At 45.3% G+C, this 23,204-nt stretch overlaps 1 protein-coding gene and 1 long non-coding RNA gene across 2 annotated transcripts in view; one reads left to right on the top strand and one right to left on the bottom strand.

The window, feature by feature from the left end:
- LOC115095665 (protein bicaudal D homolog 2-like) overlaps positions 1-18,265 on the top strand; it is an 86,954-nt gene extending 68,689 nt beyond the window's left edge. The window contains exons 9-10 of the mRNA XM_029609686.1: positions 17,342-17,566; positions 17,865-18,265. Of these exons, the coding sequence (XP_029465546.1) occupies positions 17,342-17,566; position 17,865 (226 nt within the window). The 3' untranslated portion in view covers positions 17,866-18,265. The remainder of the gene's footprint in view (positions 1-17,341; positions 17,567-17,864) is intronic.
- On the bottom strand, positions 5,468-21,902 carry LOC115095685. The gene is made up of 4 exons (XR_003857848.1): positions 21,288-21,902; positions 19,768-19,835; positions 15,597-19,282; positions 5,468-5,873 (listed from the first exon to the last, which is right to left on the bottom strand). It is a non-coding gene; the product is annotated as an uncharacterized LOC115095685 (long non-coding RNA).
- Positions 21,903-23,204: the final 1,302 nt, after the last annotated feature.

The raw sequence follows: 23,204 nt of genomic DNA, 5'->3' as shown, positions 1-23,204 counted from the left end.
AAAGCTATCTCACATCGAGCAGAGGTGACCACCAATCTAACAAAACGCTGTAAGGCCGTGTCGAGCTGTGGATAGTCTGAGTTAAGCAGGGCAACTATGGGGGTTAGAGTAATAGAAACATGCAATATGTCTGAAAGCCACACAGCCAGTCCCTGCCAAAACTGGGAAACAGCAGCACACTCCCACCACATATGATAAAAGGAACCTCGCTCCCCACAACCCCTCCAGCACCGATCCGAGGCCGTGGAATAAATTTTATGGAGTTTAGCGGGGGTATAATGCCACCGATAAAGGAGTTTGAAACTATTTTCCAAGTAGGAGGCTGAGATAAGACCCTTACACCCCACTGTAAAGATAGTGTCCCAAAAGTCGTCACCCTGCGGGGACCCCAGATCAGCCTCCCAGGCGGACAGGTATGGTGGGCGCGTTCCCATACCCTGAAGGAGCAGCTTATAAATTTTGGACATTAAGTGCTGTACTTTGTCAGCCGCTCGGCAGAAATTCTCAAAGAGACCAATTGGCTGGAGTAAATCCCGGGAAATATGGGTCGCTCTTGCGTAACTCATTAGTTGGAGGTAGCGATAGAAATCCCCCTGAGGTAAGTCATGCTGGGCCTGGAGAGTGGAGAACGTCACCCACGAGGAGTGCTCCCAGAAGTGACTATAATTATAAAGACCCTTAGCCAACCAATCTGCAAAGACCTGCGGAGCTGTACCCCCCAAGAATGACCCAGAGTGAAAGGGGGAAAAAAGGACCGACCCCACCTTGGACCCCACCACCTGAGGCTTCCATTTATACCAAAGGTGTAAGGTACACTGAATCGTGTCCGGTAGGCCTTCCAATTTGGGCCCAGAGCTAGGAGGTTGCCAGAGGATATTAGTCAGCAGGTGTGGCCCGATAAGTTCCTGCTCCAGAATCGCCCAAGGTTTGCGGGCGGTGGTTCTGTGCCAATCAACAACAGCTCGTAATTGAGCCACAACATAACATCTGAAGGTTTTATGTCTGAGCCCTCACCTCCAGATCAAAGGAAAAAGTCTCCACCAGAGGATTTATCCTTTACCAACTTCATTCAGGACATGGCAGATACCATACCCTTCACGTTGGTTTTAGAAGAGGATACCAGACAGCAGACATTGGAGGTACTCCAATTTGTTGACCCTACAAAGCAGGTATTGGCCATACCTATTCATGAGGTTCTCCTAGATCTACAACATCGACTCTGGGAGCACCCATGCTCTGTACCTGCTGTAAATAAATGAATGGACACCACATATTTAGTACAGTCTGTTCTTGGATATCAAAAATCGCAGCTTCCTCATCACTCAGTAGTGGTGGAATCTGCTCAAAAGAAATCAAAGAGAATACGTCCACATTCTTTGACACCCCTCCCCCCCCCATGGAAAGATCATAGATTTTTAGACTCCCTGGGTAGGAAGATATATCAAGGAGCTATCCTGAATACCAGAATGTCCTCCTACCAACTCTACATGACTCAGTATCAGAGGAATCTGTGGAAACAGATGCAAGACTTCACTACATCTTTACCACAACAATATCAGGAAGCAGCCCAGACAATCATCCATAAGGGACTTGAAGCTGGGAAGCATGAAGTCAGAGCTGCTTACGATAGCTTCGAAACAGCTTCCAGGACAGCAGCTTAAGAACATGGGATTGCTGCTAGGCGTTGTGCATGGCTTAAGGCCTCTGATCTTCGACCTGAAGTCCAAGATAAACTGGTTGATTTGCCATGTGTTGGAGACCACCTATTCGGTTCAAAGGTCCAAGACGCTGTGGCACAACTGAAAGAGCATTCAGAAACCCTGTGCCAACTATCCCTAGTTCCACAGGAACCTGCTGCACAGCCATCTCGCCATCCTACACGACGTGAACCCAGACATCCATTCTACCGTCAGAGACGCTACTACCCTCTAGCATCGAGGGTAGGTCTACTAGGCCGCAGCAACGTTCTCAATCCAGGCAAACAAGAATTACTCTGCCTCAGACTGGGCCAACTGCGGGGTTTTGAGGCCACGACCAGGGAACAAATCCATCCCCTCAACCTTCAAGCAGATCTACCAGTAGGAGGCCGAATATCCTACTTTTACAACCATTGGATAAACATAACAGACTAGTGGGTACTTTCCATAGTCTCTCGAGTTTACAAACTCAATTTCCTCTCAATTCCAACAGATTCTCCTCAGAGACCTCTCTCTCTCAGCGACAGTCACATAATTCAGTTACAAGTAGAATTATCCACCCTTCTGAAAGCCAGGGCTGTAGAGCCAGTACCCCGGGCTCAGCAGGCAGAGGATTCTATTCCCGTTATTTCCTCATTCCAAAGAAAACCGGAGGTCTACGTCCCATCCTAGACCCCAGAAATCTCAACACATTTCTGAAAAAAGAAAAGTTCAGGATGGTTTCTCTAGGCACCATACTTCCACTTCTTCAAACAGGAGATTGGCTTTGTTCTCTGGATCTACAAGACACTTACGCTCACATTCCAATATTCCCTCCTCATCACAAGTATCTGCGCTTCATGGTGGGTCTTCAACACTTCCAGTACAGAATACTACCATTCAGACTTGCCTCTGCTCCCAGAGTATTCACCAAATGTCCAGCAGTAATAGCAGCACACTTGCACAAGGAAAGTGTCCATGTTTTTCCCTACTTAGACGACTGGCTCATCAGAAGTCAATCTCAACAAGGAGCTCTGGCTTCTCTCAGTCGAACAATTACTCTTCTTCACTCCATGGGCTTTCTCGTCAATTATCAAAAGTCCCATCTTACTCCATCTCACCTGCTTCAATTCATAGTAGCAGAATTGAACACCATCATTTCAAAGGCTTTTCTACCAGAGGATCGAGCAGATACACTTTCCCTATTGGCAAACTCGATCCACTCACAGAAACAAGCTACGGCTCATCAGTTTCTAACTTTACTAGGCCACATGGCATCCACAGTTCATGTCACTCCTATGCCACGGCTTGCCATGAGGGTAACCCAATGGACTTTAAAATCACAATGGATCCAAGCCATTCAACCACTGCATTCTCCAATTCAAGTAACCCGCCAGCTACAGCGTTCTCTACTTTGGTGGGTGAACAAGGACAACTTGCGCAAGGGGCCTACCCTTCCAACAACCAGTCCCACAGATAACTTTAACTACAGATGCATCCACCTTGGGCTGGGGAGCTCACATACACAATCTCCAAACCCAAGGTACTTGGACAAAGATCGAAGCAACATTTCAAATCAATTTCCTGGAACTTCGAGCTATATGTTATGCGCTACATGCATTCAAGGACTGCCTTTCACACAAGACTGTTCTAATCCAAACAGACAACACAGTAGCCATGTGGTACATCAACAAACAGGGAGGTACAGGCTCGTATCTCCTTTGTCAAGAAGCTGCACAGATTTGGGGCTGGGCCCTGAACCATTCCATATCCCTTCGGGCCACTTATCTGGCAGGCATTCACAATGTAGTGGCGGATCGACTCCGTCATCAGTTCCAACCACACGAGTGGTCCCTGGATCCCTCAGTAATGACCAGGATTTTTCAACGTTGGAGGCAACCAACAATAGACCTCTTTGTGTCACATATGAATCACAAAGTAGACAAATTCTGTTCTCTACACAAACAAAAGAACCAGCCAGCCAAGGACGCCTTTGCTCGCCCTTAGAACTCAGGCCTTCTATATGCTTATCCTCCAATACCACTCATAACCAAAACTCTAGTGAAGCTACAGCAGGACAAGGGGACCATGATTCTCATAGCCCTGTATTGGCCTCGACAAGTATGGTTTCCCACACTTCTAGACCTCTCAGTCAGGGATCCAATTCGGCTGGGAGTAAATCCCACTCTCATAACTCAGGATTGGTTGCGCCATCCCAACCTTCAATCCCTGGCCCTGACAGCGTGGATGTTGAAGGCTTGATCTTACAACCACTCAATCTTTCAACCAATGTATCTCAAGTGCTTATAGCTTCACGTAAACCTTCAACACGGAAGAACTATTCTTCAAAATGGAAAAGGTTTACTTTGTGGTGCAGGCAAAAGAGTATTGATCCTTTCACCTGCCCCACAACTTCTCTACTAGACTACTTATGCCATCTTTCAGACTCTGGTCTCCAGACTTCATTTGTAAGAGTACATTTAAGTGCCATCTCAGCTTACCATAACAAGATGGGAGATGCACCAATATCCATACATCCTCTTGTCAGTAGATTTATGAGAGGTTTAACGCAACTTAACCACCAGTTCGGCCACCAGTCACAGAATGGGACCTGAATCTGGTCTTAACAAGGCTCATTCGTTCTCCATTCGAACCCATGAATTCCTATGATCTTAAATTTCTCACATGGAAGACTATCTTCCTCATAGCCATTACATCAGCTAGAAGGGTTAGTGAGTTACAAGCACTTGTCACGTACTCACCCTACACAAAATTCCTACATGACAGAGTGGTTCTCCATGTACATCCAAAATTCCTTCCCAAAGTAGTTACGGAATTCCACTTGAATCAATCCATAGTTTTACCCACATTCTTTCCAAGGCCTCATTCACACCAGGGGGAACGGGCCTTACATACCTTGGACTGTAAACATGCGCTGGCTTTTTACTTAGACCGCACTGCAGTCCATAGGAAATTCACACAACTCTTTGTATCTTATGATCCAAACAAACCAGGAAAAGCAGTGTGTAAACATACTCTATCCAACTGGTTAGCAGATTGCATACAGTTTTGCTATGAAAAAGCAGGCCTTCCTCTCCAAGGGCGAGTAAAGGCGCATTCAGTAAGAGCAATGTCAACCTCAGTAGCACACTATCGTTCAGTGCCAATTCTTGACATATGTAAAGCAGCAACATGGAGTTCTCTTCACACCTTTGCAGCTCATTACTGTTTGGACAAAGAAGGATGACAAGATTCAGCCTACGGACAATCTGTCTTAAAGAACTTGTTTCCAGTATAATCCCAACTCCTTCTACATCCAACCTGCAGTGATCTTCGGCTGCCTCATTTTTACCAACAATACTTCACTGTTGCTTCACTACAAAAATGACTCCGCCTCTAGCTTGCTAAGCACCCATATGTGAGGACTAGCATCCTGCTTGTCCTGGGATAAAGCAAAATTGCTTACCTTGTAATAGGTGTTATCCCAGGACAGCAGGATGTAGTCCTCACGAAACCCACCCGCCACCCCGATGAGTTGGGTATGTTATCTTTTATTTATTTTTGCTAAAGCTTATTGCTACATACGAGACTGAAGGGAGACCCCTGTGGCTGAGAATATCATGGCATGCTGGGCATGCTCAGTGGCCTCACAGGGCCAGTCAAAAGTTTCTAGAAACTTTGACAGAAAGTTTTCCCGCTATAGGGCTCCGTCAGTGACGTCACCCATATGTGAAGACTACATCCTGCTGTCCTGGGTTAACACCTATTACAAGGTAAGCAATTTTGCTGAACCCATGGAGCGGGGCACTGCAGTTGAGATATAGTTCTTGAGCAGGGTGATACCTCAGAAGTAATTATCCGGTAGTGGCCTGCGGAGCAGGATATGCCAGGTAGCCTTCTCAGTAGTAAAGCAATAACCTCAGGTGTGCAGATCCGGTAGTGACCCGCAGCGCGGGGTATGCAGAGGATGACTGTACAATGATGGTAATGCTGAGGTAGTCAGAGGTACAGAAGCTCAGAAGGTTCCTGAAGAAGTTGAGGCAGTAATCTGTAGTGTAGGGAATGGTGAGACGAATCCTGCTGAGGAGAGCGCGGTAGTGGCCCGAGGCACGGGGTATACCGCAGAAAATCCCAGCAAGGCTTGGTAGAGTTGAAGTACGAAGGAAGTACTCACAAGGCATGGTTCCAAGGGAAGTCCTGAGAAGTAGAACAAACAGAAGTTAAAAGGCAGGAAGGCCCTCCGAGGAGCGGATAGCCTAGGAATGCGAAAGAGCCCCCGAAGAGCGGGTACTCGGAGCGTTCACACAGCAAGCCAGGAACTGGAACCGATAGTCCAAGAGTAGTGGATTCAGCAACGAGGAAACTCCTTGCTAACTCATTAGTGCATAGGGCCAGTCTGCTTAAGTACAGGTAACGAGACTATGTCATCCGGAGGGGACGCCCCCAAGGTTCCTGCCATGACGTATACATAGCTGGCCCATGCACCTATGTGTCTCCAGAAGCAAGATGGCGGTCAGCAGCGCCCACGCCATCCCGGGAACACCAGGGAAGTTGGCGGTGACTGGCGAAGGCTGCCACTCATCTAGAATTGATGGTGCAGCGAAAAAAAAAGATGAGCATGAGAGGTCGCAGCCATCTGCGACTGGGTGCAACAAGACCCCTTCACTTTTTCCACATTTTGTTATGTTTCATCCTTATTTAAAAATGGATAATTTGCATTTTTTCCCTCCTCAATCTACACATAATACACCATAATAACAAAGCGAAAGCAGGTTTGTAGAAATTTGTGCAAACTATTTAAAAAAAGCAAACTGAAATATCACATTTATGAAAGTATTCACACCCTTTACTATGACACTCAGTTGATCTCAGATGCATCCTGTTTCCAGTGATCATCCTTGAGATGTTTCTCCAACTTGACTGGCGTCCACCTCTGGAAAATTCAATTGATTGAACATAATTTGCAAAGGCACACATCTGTCTGAATAAGGTTTCACAGTTGACAGTGCATGTCGGAGAAAATTCAAATACAAAGAATTGATGAATGGTTAACCTGGTATCCTATTATATATCATGATAGATAGCCATAAAGTCTTGTAGGACCTTTACTCTTAGGGGCGGATTTTAAGAGCCCTGCTCGCCGGTGAGCCTATTTTACATAGGCTTACCGGCGCGCGCAGACCCCGGGACTCGTGTAAGTCCCGGGGTTCTCCGAGGGGGGCGTGTTGGGGGCGGGCCCGGTCGTCGCGGCGTTTAGGGGGCGTGCCGGGAGCGTTTCGGGGGCGGGCCCGGGGGCATGGTTGCGGCCCGGGGGCGTGGCCGCGCCCTCCGGACCCGCCCCCAGGTCGCGGCCCGGCGCGCTAGCGGCCCGCTGGCGCGTGGGGATTTACGCCTCCCTCCGGGGAGGCGTAAATCCCCCGACAAAGGTAAGGGGGGGGCTTAGACAGGGCCGGGTGGGTGGGTTAGGTAGGGGAAGGGAGGGGAAGGTGAGGGGAGGGCAAAAGGAAGTTCCCTCCGAGGCCGCTCCGATTTCAGAGCGGCCTCGGAGGGAACGGGGGTAGGCTGTGCGGCTTGGCGCGCGCCGGCTATACAGAATTCATAGCCTTGCGCGCGCCGATCCAGGCTTGCATATCTACTAAAATCCAGCGTACTTTTGCTTGCGCCTGATGCGCCAGCAAAAGTACGCCTATTCGCGTTTTTTTAAAATCTACCCCTTAGAGTCTGCTTTTTATACTGACTCTATCAATGGTATAGGGTCACTTTATTTAATGTAAATTAATTTTTGTTCATTTTTGTCATTTGAATAAAACCAATTCCTTGGACTTGCTGAAACACTGAGAATAACTTTCCACAATAATACTGTAATGTCCAGTCCTACAAGACTTTATGGCTATCTCTCATGATATATAATAGGATACCAGGTTAACCATTCATCAGTTCTTTGTATTTACATATAGAGGTTGACTTGAATACACAATTGTGTTTTGTGGGTGTTGTGTGTAGAGAAAATTCAAAGCCATGAAGTTGAAGGAATTGTCTGTAGACCTCCAGGACAGGATTCTGTTGAGGTACAGACCTGGAGAAGGGTACAAAATAATTTCTGCAGCATTGAAGGCCCTGAAGAACACTGTGGCCTCCCTCATTCTTAAATGGAAGAAGTCTGAACCACCAGGACCATTCCTAGAGCTGGCCATGTGCCAAAACTGAGCAATCTGGGGAGAAGGGCCATGGTCAGGGAGGTGACAACCCGTTGGTCACTCTGACACAACTCCAGAGTTCTTCTGTGGAGATGGTTGTCCTTCTAGAAATTTCTCCCATTTCTGCAGCACTCCAATCAGGCCTTTATGGTAGAGTGGCCAGATGGAAGCCACTCCTTAGTAATAGGCACATGTCAGACCGCTTTGAGTTAGCAAAAAGGCACTTAAAGGCAAAGATTCTTTGATCTGATGAAACCAAGATTGAACTCTTTGGCCTGAATGCCAAGCGTCAACTCTGGAGGCAACCAGGCACTGTTCATCGCCTAGCAAATGCAATCCCTACAGTGAAGCATGGTGGCAGCATCTTGCTTTGGGGATGTTTTTCAGCCGCAGGAACTGGGAGACTAGTCAGGATCGAGGGAAAGATGAACTGAGCAAAGTACAGAAAGATCCTTGATGAAAACCTGCTCCAGAGCACTCTGGACCTCAGACTGCGGTGATGATTCACCTTCCAATAGGACAACGACCCTAAGCACACAGCCAGGGTGTCTCAGAAGTGGCTTTGTTACAAGTCTGAGAATATCCTTGAGTGGCCCAGCCACAGCCTGGACTTGAATCCAATCGAATATCTCTGGAGAGACCTGAAAATAGCTGTGTCTCAATACTCCCTATCCAACCTGAGATAGTTTGAGAAGACCTGCAGAGAAGAATGCATGAAAATTCCCAAATCCAGGTTTGCTAAGATTATAGCATCATACCTAAGACTTAACTGTAATCACTGCAAAAGTTGCCTCAACAAAGTACTGAGTACAGGTTCTGGATACATATATAAATATGGTTTGTTTTTTTAATTTGCACAAATTTCTACAAACCTGATTGTGCTTTGCCATACTGTAAGAAAACCTGCGATCCCTAGAAATTAACTGTTTCATTTTCTGCCCCCCCCCCCTTATTTTTTTTTCTTGTTGTGCCCAGAATCCCAGGTCCCTGGAGATGACTATTGCTCCCTGTTCTTCCTAGTGCCTCACCTTGTTTCAGGAAAAGAGATTAGGGGGGGGGGGGACGGGGACGACTCTTAAGCCATAAACAGGTTTGGACTGCCCCAAAAGTCACCACTGACTTTAATTCAATTTAATTGAAATAAAAGGAGGGGATTTGCATGGTGACTTGGTGGCAAAGCCATGCAGAAGACCTGTGTTCTGATTTTTGGTCCTATCCTCCGCTCTGTGGACTGGTTGGGGATACTGTGGATGCTGAATTTACAGTCCCTTGGAGGGGAAGGAGTTTTGGTATTGCTCAACAGCAATACCTAATAGTAATACATAGGCTCCACATTAGCAGGATTGCAGATGGAACTGTAATTTGTGACCTATGGCTGTGAACTGTTGTGATCGCTTGGCAGAATTGGGGGGGGGGGGGGTTAGATATAAAAATAAAGGAAAAACTTGGAGCAATTGCAATGAGAGACTGATAATGCCATCGCCAAATAGAGGCTGGTTCTGATTTACTTCTGGCAGCCTATAGGAACAGGAGGAAATTTCTGGGCTAAAAAAGAAAAATGAATGTCAGAGAAACCTGTTCAGTCTCCTGCATGGGGACAGTTTTGGAGAAGACAATGTTTATTTTTCCAGAGGTACACAGTCTACTTGTTAAAACTCTTTACAGTTATTAGACCCCTCGTGGAAGAGGAATCACTTAAGGAAGGGTCATTAAGAGGCTACTTTCTTATTCTGCTACACCAGTCCAGATGCAGGTTATCACTGCCTACTAGCAGATGGAGACAGAAGACATACCTTTTTCAGTGGCATCATCATTTGGTATATAGGCTGGTGCAGTGTCAGCAAAAGCCAGTATTCTCCCAGGACAAGCAGGACGGTAGTCCTCATATGTGGGTGACGTCATCAGTCAGAGCCGTGTCACGGAAAACTTCTGTCAGTTTCTAGAACTTTTGACTGGCACACTGAGCATGCCCAGCATGCCATAATCCCTGTAGCCACAGGGTTCTCCCTTCAGTCTCTTTTTTTCCGCGCTGCAGTTTGCCTCGTGGTTAGGAGTATTGTGAGAATTTTCTCACCACTTATCCTCATGGAAAAACTTGAAGTTATCTTCATTAAAAAGTTCCCTCATAGGGGTTTCCCATCGCGATACCGTTTCTTGACGCTCGGTGAGTAATTTTCCATCGTCTCCGGTTGGTTCCTGCTACCTTGGCGGTTCCTGCAGGTCACCGACCGTTTCGCAGCCCCTTTTTTCACCATGGCGATGGGCTTCAGAAAATGTCTAGAGTGTCCGCGCATGATGTCCATCACTGACCCGCACAATGTTTGTGCGCTATGCCTCGGCCGATCACACAAGGGATGTCTGTGTCCTAGCTGCACTCAAATGACCCCGAAGGGCAGGAATGCCCGTTTAGACAAAATGGAGTCTCTTTCCAAAATAAAACTAACTCCATCGACTTCCACCCAGTCATCACTGGCAGGAACATCTTCATCCATCGACAAATCTCGCCGAGAGCAGCAAGGGGGCGGTGACCGTCCGTCACCAACGCATCCAGGGCATTGGTATAGCATCTTCGAGGGAAACAGTCACCGGCACTGACGCAATTCCACACCCGGTGTTGGCACAGACACTGCATCGGCCTTGCCAAGCGCCTAGCTTGCCTACTCCTGTAGCTGCATTACCTATACCAGCTTCCAGGGAGGAGCTGGACATCCTTGTCTGCCAGGCAGTCCTCGCTTCCTGAGCCTGCATTCGCCATTGGTGCCAGTCCCCATACCGGCACCAACACCGGAGCCATCGATGTTTACACCATTGCTCGACCGCCTTGATACTCTCATCGGTGCCATTCCGACCCAGCCTGTGCCATCGGTACCGAGTTGACCCTCTGAACCTCCGACGCCCCCGATACCCATTCCGGGGTCCTCGGAGGATGAGGATATGGACTCTAGTCCTATTCCAGCTCCGCTTCCATCAATGCCGGAACCGGTACCAGGTCAGTCGGGGCTCTCGGGATCGAAGCACCCACGGTTCCCTTCGATACCATCGATGCCATCTAAGTCTCCATCAATGCCGTTGCAAGTTCCATCGATGCCTGCACATCCTGGAATATCAGACATTTTCCCTCCCTCGGGATCTCAACCAGAGACCACTTATGGTCCATGGGAGGATGTTGACACGGACATTTCCACAGAGGACCTACTCTGAGCCTTCTCCTCCAGAAGAAAGGAGACTGTCCCCTCCAGAAGACCTCTCCTTTGCTAACTTCATAAAAGAAATGTCTGAAACCATCCCTTTTGACCTGGTCACCGAACAGGACACCCATCACAAGTAGTTAGAAGTTCTTCAATTTGTAGAGTCCCCCAAGGAAATTATGGCCAGTCCATGAAGTGCTCTTGCATCTGCAACATCGCCTATGGGAGCACCCTTGCACTGTCCCACCAGTCAATAGAAAGACGGATGCAACATATCTGGTCCAACATGCTCCAGGTTTTCAGAAGCCACAGCTACCTCACCAATCAGTGGTAGTAGAATCTGCGCAGAAGAAGGCCAAGAGATTGCGCCCTCATTCTTCAGCTCCCCCTGGAAAGGACCAAAACTTTTTGGATGGTCTTAGTTGGAAAATCTTCCAGGGCTCTATGTTGGTGTCACGCATAGCTGCCTATCAGTTATATATGACACAATACCAGAGGAATCTGTGGAAGCAAATCCGGAAGATAGCAGATTCCCTCCCTCAACAACAACGGGAGAATCTCACTGCCATTCTCCAAAAAGGCCTTGAGGCAGGGAAACATGATTTCAGAGCTGCATAGGATTCCTTTGAAATGGCTTCTTGTTTATCAGCAACAGGAATCAGCGCCAGAAAATGGGCCTGGTTTAAGGCCTCTGACTTAAGTCCAGGATAAGCTCGTTGATCTCCCGTGTACTGGAGATAATCTCTTTGGCGACAAGATACAGGACGCAGTGGCTCAATTAAAGGATCATCACGAGACCCTGCGTCAGCTTTCTACAGTCACTGTGGAAGCTCCCTCCTCTGCTCGAAAGACCATAAGAAGGGATCCCAGAAGACCCTTTTATCACTCATGCAAGTACTACCCACCTACATCTTGCGTGAGACCAGCCAGACCACCTCAAAGAGGACATTCATGTCAGACCAAGGAGTCCAGATCTCAACCAGTCCCGCAAATAGGCCCAGCCTCTGGATATTGAAACCTGTCCAGAGAACAGCAGCCACTCTATGAATCCAAGACCAGACTTGCCTGTAGGAGGTCGGCTACACCACTTCATATCCAACTGGCGCCGCATTTCAACAGACCAATGGGTAATATCCATAATAATCTAGGAATACCATCTAAATTTCCTCATGGTATCCCCAGATTCACCACCCATCCACTGTGGATCCAAAGAACTCACACAAGCAGTCTAGAGTCAGAACTATCCATCCTACTGAGCGCCAGGGCTGTGGAAGCCGTTCCCCTGGCACAGCAGGGCAGAGGGTTCTACTCCCGTTATTTTCTAATTCCAAAGAAATCAGATGGCCTCCGTCCAATCCTAGACCTCTGCAATCTCAACAAACTTCTATAAAAAGAAAAAGTCAGGATGGTGTCCCTAGGCACCATGCTTCCCCTTCTACAACATAGAGACTGGCTCTGTTCTCTGGATCTTCAAGACGCCTATGCACACATTCCCATATCCCCACATCACCGCAAATACCTGCGTTTTATAGTGGGTCATCAACATTTTCAGTACCGGGTTCTGCCTTTCGGACTTGCCTCGGCACCCCGTGTATTTACAAAATGCCTAGCAGTGGCTGCCGCCCATTTATGCAAAAACAGCATATACATGTTACCTTACCTGGACGACTGGCTAATCAAGAGCCAATCCAAGCAAGGAGCTCTCAATGCTCTGAAGCTCACTATCAATCTACTACACTCAGGGTTTCTCATCAGTTACCAGAAATCCCACCTGAATCCATCCTACCTCCTTACCTTTATTGGAGCAGATTTGGACACCACAGTCGCAAAGACCTTCCTGCCCAACGACTGCGCAGACACACTCTCCAGACCAGCTACATCTCTGTGCACAAAGAAAACAGCCTCAGCCCATCAATTCTTCACGTTGCTGGGCCACATGGCTTCCACGGTCCACGTCACTCCTATGGCCAGGCTAGCATTGAGAATAACTCAATAGACTTTGAAATCTTAGTGGCTACAAGCCACTCAACCTCTTTCATCCCAGATCAATGTAACCAACCAGCTGCGTTTCTCACTTCTGTGGTGGACAAACAAGGACAACTTGCTAACAGGTCTACGCTTCCAGCAACCAATTCCTCAAGTAACCTTAACCACGGATGCATCCAACTTAGGTTGGGGAGCTCATGTGAACAACCTTCAAACTCAAGGGACTTGGACACAACTCAAAGCAAAGTTTCAGATGAACTTCCTAGAGCTTTGAGCCATAAGTTACGCTCTATATGCATTCCAGGACTGCCTTTCACACAAGACTGTTCTCATACAGACAGACAACACAGTTGTAATGTGATATTTGAACAAGCAGGGAGGAACAGACTCTTATTTGCTTTGCTAAGATGCTGCGCAGATCTGGGCCTGGGCCCTTGCACACTCCATGCATCTCCGAGCCACTTATCTGGCAGGCATACAGAACGTAGTAGAGATCACCTCAGTCAACGTTTCCATTCCCACAAGTGGTCTCTGGATCCTGTGGTAACGAGAAAGATCTTCCAACTCTGGGGTCAGCCAACAATTGACCTCTTTGCATCTGAACTGAATCACAAAGTGGACAGATTCTGCTCCCTACACAGGCAAAAACACACATTAGCCATGGATGCCTTTGCTCGCCCCTGGAACACAGGCCTCCTATACACGTGTCCTCCGATACCACTGATAGCCAAAATTCTTGTGAAACTACAACAGGACAAAGGGTCAATGATACTCATAGCCCCCTATTGGCCTCAACAAGTATGGTTTCCCATGCTTCTTGACCTCTCCATCCGAGAACCAATTCGCCTAAGCACAGCGCCCAATCTCATAACTCAGAACCAAGGCATGTTACGCCATCCAAACCTTCAGCCCTTATCCCTCACAGCCTGGATGTTGAAAGCTTGATCATACAACCGCTCAACCTTTCAACTGATGTCTCTCAAGTGCTTGTAGCTTCACAAAAGCTTTCCATACGAAAATCCTACCTTTCTAAGTGGAATAGATTCACCACGTGGTGCACTCAAAAAGGTATCGACCCCTTTTCCTGCCCCACTCCATCCCTATTAGACTATCTCTGGCAGCTTTCAGATTCTGGTCTCCAGACTTCCTCGGTGAGGGTACACCTCAGTGCCATTTCAGTGTACCACAAGGGAGTAGGGGATGCCCCAATAATGGCGCAAACCCTTGTGAGTTGGTTTATGAGGGGCCTGCTGCAACTTAAGCCCCCTCTACGGCCACCAGTTACCGAATGGGACCTAAACGTAGTACTTACAAGACTAATGCGTTTCCCGTTTGAGCCTTTGCACTCCTGTGATGTTAAATTTCTTACATGGAAAATTCTTTTCCTAGTAGCCTTTACATCTGCTCAAAGGGTTAGTGAATTACAAGCACTTGTCACATACTCACCCTAAACAAGGTTCCTACATGAATGATTTGTCCTCTGTACTCACCCAAAATTCCTTCCCAAGGAAGGACTTTCACCTGAATCAATCTATAGTCTTACCTACCTTTTTCCCAAGGCCTCACTCTCACCAGGGCAAGAGAGTTCTACACACCTTGGACTGTAAATGTGCACTTGTATTTTACCTAGACCACACTACATGCCATAGGAAATCCACCCAACTCTGTTTCTTTCAATAAAAACAAACTGGGAGTTGCAGTGGGCAAACAAACTCTCTCCAACTGGCTAGCAGACTGTATCGCATTCTGCTATGAGAAAGTAGGCCTTCCTCTTCAGGGACAAGTGAAGGTGCACTCAGTAAGAGCACACTATCGTTCAGTACCTATTGCTGAGATCTGTAAAGCTGCAACATGGAGCTCTCTTCATACATTTGCAGCACATTACTGCCTGGACAAGGAAGGACGTCAAGGCTCTGCCTTTGGCCAGTCCGTCTTGAAGAATTTATTTCCAGTATAATCCCAACTCCCTCCAAATCCACCTGCTGTGATTTTCAGGCTGCCTCATTTTTCCCAACAGTACACCAGTTGTTGTTACTGTTGCACAAGTGTATGCTGTTGGTCCAAATTAAATATGAGTCAGCCTGTAGCTTGCTAATCACCCACATGTGAGGTCTACCATTCTGCTTGTCCTGGGAGAAAGCAGAGTTGCTTACCTGTAACAGGTGTTCTCCTAGGATAGCAGGATGTAGTCATCACGAAACCCACTCGCCACCCCGCGGAGTTGGGTCCAAAGCTGTTTTATTATTTTATTTTTCGCTCGTGGTATTTGCTACACACAAAACTGAAAGGGGACCCCTGCTAGATGCAGGGTTAGTGGCATGCTGGGCATGCTCAGTGTGCCAGTCAAAGTTCTAGAAACTTTGACAAAAGTGTTCCGTGATTGGGCTCCATCCTGATGATGTCACCCATATGTGAGGACTAACATCCTGCTGTCCTGTGAGAACACCTGTTACAGGTAAGCAACTCTGCTTTCTCTGTCTCCAGTAAATGAAAGCATTAGACTGATGCAACAAGATCTCCAGATCCCAAGTTTCGACCTATGGCCTCACCTGGTAGAGCTTGTTTGCAGCTTGCTCCATAGTTGAACAAGTTGGCTCCTAGGGCAACAGTTCTTTGACTATTTACCCGTTGAAGTGGATTTTCAGCCAGACTACCAGGCTTCCTGGTTGAACGAGCCACTTATTCAGCTCCCTGGTTCTTGGATCTGGTTGAGCCTTTGGGGATAGTGGACTAGCTCAGGAGGTTTTCCATTTCAGCCAGAATCTCCTCCCTTGGGGTCCAGTCTTGGCTTCCAACTCCTGTTCTCTGATTTTCTCTTTTGGAGAAAGTTTAAAAAAACCCCAAACAACTATAAGGTAGCGAGTGAGCTGAGGTCTGGTTATCAGTAAGCAGTTGACAAAGGAGGGGAATTCAGTTGGTGATATTGAGTTTGTGCCCATGGAGGGGGGTTGTAGATCCTTTCAGGTGGTTGCATTTTTGGGCTTGAGTGGAGCTGAGTTCCTTGGTATGACAGAGAAGGGCTGGCAGTATGGGAGCTCTAGGGAGCCAGCACGTTTGCAGTGCTGCAAGCTCCTACTGCTCCACATGTGATGGGGCAATGACTCTGTTTTCACCATGGTGCAAGTGCTGGAGCATTTTAGCCTCCTTCCCCCCCCCCCCCCCTTAATTGCCTGTGAAAGCAGAGCAGCCTGTTCACATCCGCAGCTCTCTTAGTCTACAGTATTCAGGCTTGGAGGGCGCCTAACTTGTTCCCAAAAAGGTAACTACCTCAGATTTCATCCTGGACTGCTTCCCATTTTCCCATTCTTCTCGGGGGGGGGTTGTCTCTCCTGAACTTTTTTCCAGAATACCTTTTTTGATACTAGTAAAGGATATGGTCAAGATCTGTATAGCACCTTTCTTCTGAAAGTGGTTAGAGGTTTTTTTTTTATTGAAATTAGGCTATATGTTTGCCTTCATTTAGTAGTTAATAAGCTTTTAGCAGAATATAAAAGGCTTCTCAGTTTGAATGTCAGAGTTCTTTTGAGATACCTCAACGTTACACATTCTTTCAGAAGGCTGGATCATCTTTTCATGTTGTGCACTAGTTTAGCCAGCTTCAAGAGCAGCAAGGTGGTTGGTTTCTCTTTTGGTTATCTGTAAGGCAGCGTCTTGGTGGTCCTTACGTTCCTTTCAAAGCATTATCACTTGGATATGGGAGCCAGTCAGGCGGCCTCATCTATCCCTAAGGTATTGAGACCAGATTTGGCAATCTCCCTCCCTTTTCAGGAGGAAGATGGGTACATCCCCCTTTATCTGGGCAGGTCTGACTGGATGAAGAGGAAGGAGAAATTAGCTCTTAAATGATCATTTTCTTTCTTTGTCCAGTTAGACTAGTCTAGGACAATTCCTATGCTGCCAAATTTGCATACGATTGCATACATTTTCAGCTGGCTTGCGGGCTAATGGATAGCATCTGCAATGTTTCTCTTTAGTAGGTGAGTGCTTCACAGTGCTCCTATAAATAGTGGTTCTGCTTCCTAGTTTTAGAGTGAATTTGTTTAAATAAATATGAAAGAATTAAAGTTTCCAGTATTAGTTTGTTGCAGATAATACTGACAGGCTGAGGTTAGCACAAATGCATATTAGGGGTGATATCGGTGAACCTGTTGATCTCTGTCTGCTGGTGAATAACCCATTCATCTGGGCTAGTCTAACTGTACTCAAGGAAAGGAAACTATCAAGTAAGCACTAATTTCTCCTTTGTTTTGTTCCTTCATGAATATTGATATATATTTTTCCTGGCATGTTTCAGATGTGACCAGTATGTCTCGCAGTTGGATGAAATGCAGCGGCAACTTGCTGCAGCAGAGGATGAGAAGAAAACCTTAAACTCATTGCTGCGAATGGCCATCCAGCAGAAGCTGGCACTGACTCAACGCTTAGAGAGCCTGGAAACACCCTCAGAGCTATCTAAAAACAGTCGATCTAAGTCCACTACCAAGACAAAAGCCAGAACATTGAAAACCAAACTGGCTTGGTATGTCTCTGAAGTAACTGGTCACTTTTTTGGGTGAGATGGATACAGTAAGAGGGCTGTACTAGTAAAAATTAACTCTGTATACAAATATCCTTAATAGGGATATGAGTACGTCTCAGGAAGATGAACTGAAGGCCACAAATAAATTGTGAATAAAAATATTAAAATTTCTGGTTAATTGTATGCAAGAAACAAACTAGTTCATGAAAGTGTCAAAATTGTTTTGTCTCCTGTGACCTCCTTTTGTAAAAAAGTGGATTTCTAACTTTATATATATTTTTCTCTTCCCCTCTGCCAGACATGAGGCTCAAAATCTTGTACCCGAGGCCCCCTGTGCTGCTGCCAGAAATCATGACCTTTCTTTGTGCTTTGGAGGTGGAATGCAGAAGGTTATAAGAGACAGTGCATCATTTGGACCTTTTTTTTGTAACAACACCAAAAAATATGTGAAGTTGAATGGAAATTTTGTTTTTATTAGGGCTTGATCTTTTAAGAAAACATGTATTTGTTTAAAAAAAAAGTCTAAATCACCCAGAGGGGTATAACTTGTGTTCCAAACTATAAATGTTCTGTGGTTGGCAGAAATCCAGGACCATATTTAAACTAAGCAAATACGTAAAACTAAAAAAAAAAACAAAAAACCACTCTGTGTTCCAGATATGCTTTGTGGGAAAGTAGAATTTAATATTTGCTTTAGAAGTGGGATGTTTGGGCTGTGGAGAAGAGTTACTGCTTATCAAAAGCAGCTGTGTCAGGTGATTTATAGTATACCTTCTATAGGAGGAACAATTGCTTTCTCTGTGGACAAGCAAGACCAGTATCGGCCATATAAATGAGTGATGTTATCTGATGATACAGAAATGGATCTGTGTCTCAGAGCTCATTAAGGCCAAGAAGATCTGTCTGTGCATGCACAGGTGTTTCACCATATCTACTGCCTTGGGTGTTTCTTCTTAAGTCTTCTTTTTTCTTCTGCTAGTGCAAAAGAACATGTTTTGCTTTTTCTAAGCTGCTTGTTTTCCTGTTCATTTCTTTTTACTTTTATAGTTCCTCATTCTTTTTTGTTCACGAGTCTCCTTCAAGAAGAAAAATATTTTTTCTTGAAGACTGAGTTTGATTTAGCATTGCTCCTTTTCAATATGGTAGAGAACAAACTGGGCTTCAGGAAGTATCCCTGTTGCACTTACAATGTTCTTTCTAATCAGCATGACTCATGTGTCTGTCTTGGTCCTTCTCATGATGTTCCAAACCATGCAGCCTGTGCATATGTCTCCAAAGGCCATTAAAGCAAGAGCTTATATCTTCAGGAGATTTTAAAACTTTCTCAGGTTTCTACCTCCATAGTTAAGGTAAAGCATTCTACACCCCAGAGGCCATTGCCTAAATCAAAATAGATACAGTCCTCAAATCAGAGCCATGACTCTAAAAAGTCTCAGAACAGAAAAGGTAGTGATGCAGAGTCTGATGCGTGACAACGAATTGAATGTGTGCCAGACCAACTCTCTCTCCACTGCTACAGTTGTGATCCCCTTTGGCCTAATCCCTACGCAATGCAGTAAACTGATTGGTGCCATCCACAAGCAAAGCCATGGTATAATCTTCTGTCCAAACGCTTTCTTGGTGTGGAGGATCAGTTTTCGGTGCTGAAAAATCAAAACAGGAGCTCTGCAATCTCAATTTTGATTCTTGAATCAGACCATTCTTCCACTGTTCTTCCTACAACAGTCCAACATGCCATGGTTAGGAAAATATGAATAGATTTTCATAAAACATTTATTTTATTAATAATGCTATTTCCTCTTCACTTGGAGCAGATGTCTTCCATTTTAAAGTCATTGACACCTAAGATGGAAAACTATTCTACTATTCCACATATTCAGGATACAGAAAATATATCACAGCTTAAGTTTCATGTCTCGCCCCCATCTAGGGAGAGGATAACATCAGAGAAACCTCCTATAATACTCTTTTTTTAATTCTTTTTATTTATCCATTTTTACATTAACATACAAGTTAACACTTGCAAAGAGAAAAATAAACAGCACAAAATTTATATTAGCAAATGCAACAAGCAAACATTTAAAAGCCTAATGTTCTGTTTAGATCATTACATATGGAAAGAGGCCCCAAAACATAGGGAGATGAAAAAAAGCAAACTCTTCCAAGAGGACTTATCATTAATGTACAGTAATCATACTTACCTCCCTAAACCTTAACCACGCATTCCCTCACATTTTAGACTGCTGGAGGCCCATCTCTGCTGAAGACCCTAGAATCAATAAAGGAACGAAGTTGAGATGACTCAAAATAAATTTTTCAGTAGGAAACATAAAAAAAACATTTTACAAGAAAAAAGAAGAATGTAGCAAGTACCCAGAGCAGCAAACTCATTACATATAAAAAAAAAAAGGGAAATTTCTTTCTTTCCTGAGTGGCTCTGAAAAAATCCAGAAAAGTCCAAATTTTAAATCCCATGGAGAGAGATTATGGGAATTCTGGAAATACAACCTAGGGACAAAATCTTGATCTTGTAGAGCATTAAGGAATACCAGAGCGTGGCCCTATGTGCTTCATCCACCACAGTAGATTCCAATAATGCAGAAATGTCCAAGAAAACATTCACCTGGTTTGACCACATCTTGACTATAATCTGTAGTTTCCAAACTTTGTCAACTGGGCGGTAAAAAGCCTTCTGAAAAGAAGGCAAAACCCTTGTGATAAACCAAGAAAGTCCTGCATGAACGTTCTAAATAATTCAAGCAATATCCTAGATATCACAGGGAAATGTAAGACCTGTAAATTCAAACTTCTTGCAGAGTTTTCCAAGTTCTCCAACCTGCGGTGATTCACATTTTTATCTTGAACAAGGGAAATCTGAATAGAAGATAATCTACTAGTTTCTTGTTGTAACTTTTTAATTTGTTTAGCTTGTGCAAATGTAGACATCTGAGAATGAACCTTAGTAAAAATATTATTTGTCATCACTGTTAGAACAATGAGTGCTCCATAGAGGAGAGAACAGTCCAAATACTGTCCAGTGTGATAGGAGTGCAAGAATTGATCTGCAGAATTGCAGGAGTTATACCTTGTTGCTGCAAAGATGGAACCATGGAGGAATGAAAATCCCCTTGTCCAACAGCTATTCCTGCTCTTATATCTTCCTGTTTCAAACTTCAGCCACAAGTTGCTTGTTCAAAAAGCAACTTGTAATGGCAGCCTCCAACGCTGGAATTTCAGCTGATGTAGAGCTCCCTATTGTTCCGTCCATGCTTCTACTGACAAGAACTACCTCCCATTCCTGCAACGCAGATGTGGAGAATGCTGAAGGAGGGGATGATCTAGCATCAGGGATCAGCAACACCTCAGCATCTGCCCCAAGCCACTGTGCTGCTCCCTCAGCTACTGCAGCAGCGGGACCTGTCCTTGATGAAGATAATGGCTAAAAAAAACTTCAAGATCCAGGTTGTAAATTCTGGCTGCCCTTCCTTCTTGCTGGGAGCATTGATAATCCTGCTCCAAGGGATCCCTTCCATCAGGGATTCAAAGACCAAGGACGGCATAAGAACAGAGAAGGTTTAAATCATCTAACAGTGAGTAAAGGCAAAGCCTAATATCCGTGGAGCTACCCATCCGGTGCTTTAATGAACCCTGGGGAGAAAAATTTTAACTCTCTGTGAAGCAGCTTAGTATTCTGGCCATCTGGAAGAGTTGTTCTACCCACCCAAAGGACATCCTTGAAGGTTGATGTTTCCCTGGCTCTGGCATCAGACATCCCGGTACAGATTGAGAAAAAACCTGTAAAGAACAATTATGGTGCTGTGAACCAGTATTGTGCCATTTTTTCAACAATTTGCAATAGTAAAGATTTATTTGTACACTAACACAGTGGCTCCTTTGACTTTTTTGCACACAGAGCACAACACAGAGTATCAGAATTTCCTTAACCCAGGAGATTCTGGAGGGAGAGTTAGTCACCCTGCATTGGGAACTGAGAGGACTCCTTTCACCCCCCAGTCAAAAGAGCCTGGGAAGGAAGCAAAGTTGGAGAGCTAGCCTGGGTTCCTGCCCCAAAGACTTATAAAATTTGTATGGCCCCATTGGAGTTCAGTCTGCACCTGGAGATGGGGGTTACATCTAGAAATATTTTTACTGATAGCCTACTGCCATACCTTTGTGAGCTCTGTGTGAACCCTGCCTGCCTAGTTCAGCAGCATGTCATAGAAACATAGAAATGATGGCAGAAAAGGACCAAACGGTCCATCCAGTCTGCCCAGCAAACTTATATTAGCATCAAAGGTATCAGGCTTTTTGGTTAAGGGTAGTATCAGTCACATCAGCAAGTTACCCCAATCTTATTTGTTTTCCCAGACCTTAAAATTTACTGTCCTTGTTGGTTGCTGTCTGAAACTGATTCCCCTTTTTTTCTTTCCCCCGTACTGTTAAAGCAGAGAGCAATATTGGAGTAATATCAACAATATGAAGGCTTATTGGTTAAGGGTAATAACCGCCACACCAGCAAGTTACCCCCCTTTTTTTCTTCATTTCCATCCCTAGTCTTTAAGGATCCATAGTGTTTATGTCATGCCCGTTTGAAATCTTTCACCGTTTTTGTCTTCACCACCTCCTCCAGAAGGGCATTCCAGGCATCCACTATTCTCTCTGTGAAGAAATATTTCCTGATGTTGGTTCTGAATCTTCCTCCCTGGAGTTTCATTTCGTGATCCCTAGTTCTACTAAATTCTTTCAAATGGAAAGAAATTAGTAGAACTAGCCTGGTCCTTTCAAAACAATGAAAGGGCCAGACTCCAAGGAATACCTCTTAACTTTCCCCCTCCAATCAAAACTCCAATGGGAGCCTCCCCACCCCTTTTGCTCAGTGATTGCAAATATCACATGTAGTCCTGTGCTGAAAAAGTTTGGGGATCCCTGGCTTGCTGTGGGGCAAGTGTAATATGCCTTGCATTAAGACTGAAATTTAGTGCAGTTTCTTAATGTAACTTTGAAGCTGATGCAATAAAGTGCACTCAGCTTAGCACGCAGCTTTACAGATGGTTGCACACTTGTTTTGGATGCACTAGTCTAGCACCAGATGCATTAAGGAGATTAGTGTGTCCAAAACAGGCGCCCAAAGAAATGCAAAGCCGATAGCGGCCATCACATGTAGCTGAGGCTATTATCTCTGATGCAAAAAATTGCTGGGTGCCCAATGCACACTTATTAATGCGGTAAATTTCACATGGTATAAAGTCAATCTACGAGTCCAGGGTTCATGAGAAATTTAAAAATGCTGTGGTTCCTCCTACTTAGTATTGTTGTGACACTTAAATTTCCTGCTTGCGGTTTTGAAAAATAAATGTATATTGGCTAGATTTAAAAATAAAATGTTAGAACCTCAGCAAAATCCCCCAAAAGAAGAGGGATAAAAACAGATGCTGGTAGTTGCAATTTGAGTGCTAGGGCCACATAATTCTTCTCTAGCGCATCTTCTACATCGCCTCTCTTAAAATGCATTGGGCATCCAGGGGATGTGGCTGTGTGCACGTTAGGAAAACCATCATTTTCAACTCAGGTGTTATTGCATCGTCCCCAATTCTGCTTGGGATGCACATTTTAGATATCCGTGTGCACGATACAATAT

The sequence above is a fragment of the Rhinatrema bivittatum genome, chromosome 1, assembly GCF_901001135.1.
Source record: "Rhinatrema bivittatum chromosome 1, aRhiBiv1.1, whole genome shotgun sequence".
Lineage (NCBI taxonomy): Eukaryota > Metazoa > Chordata > Amphibia > Gymnophiona > Rhinatrematidae > Rhinatrema > Rhinatrema bivittatum.
The sequence above is the reverse complement of the archived record's forward strand: the minus strand, read 5'-3'. Positions and strand labels throughout refer to the sequence as shown.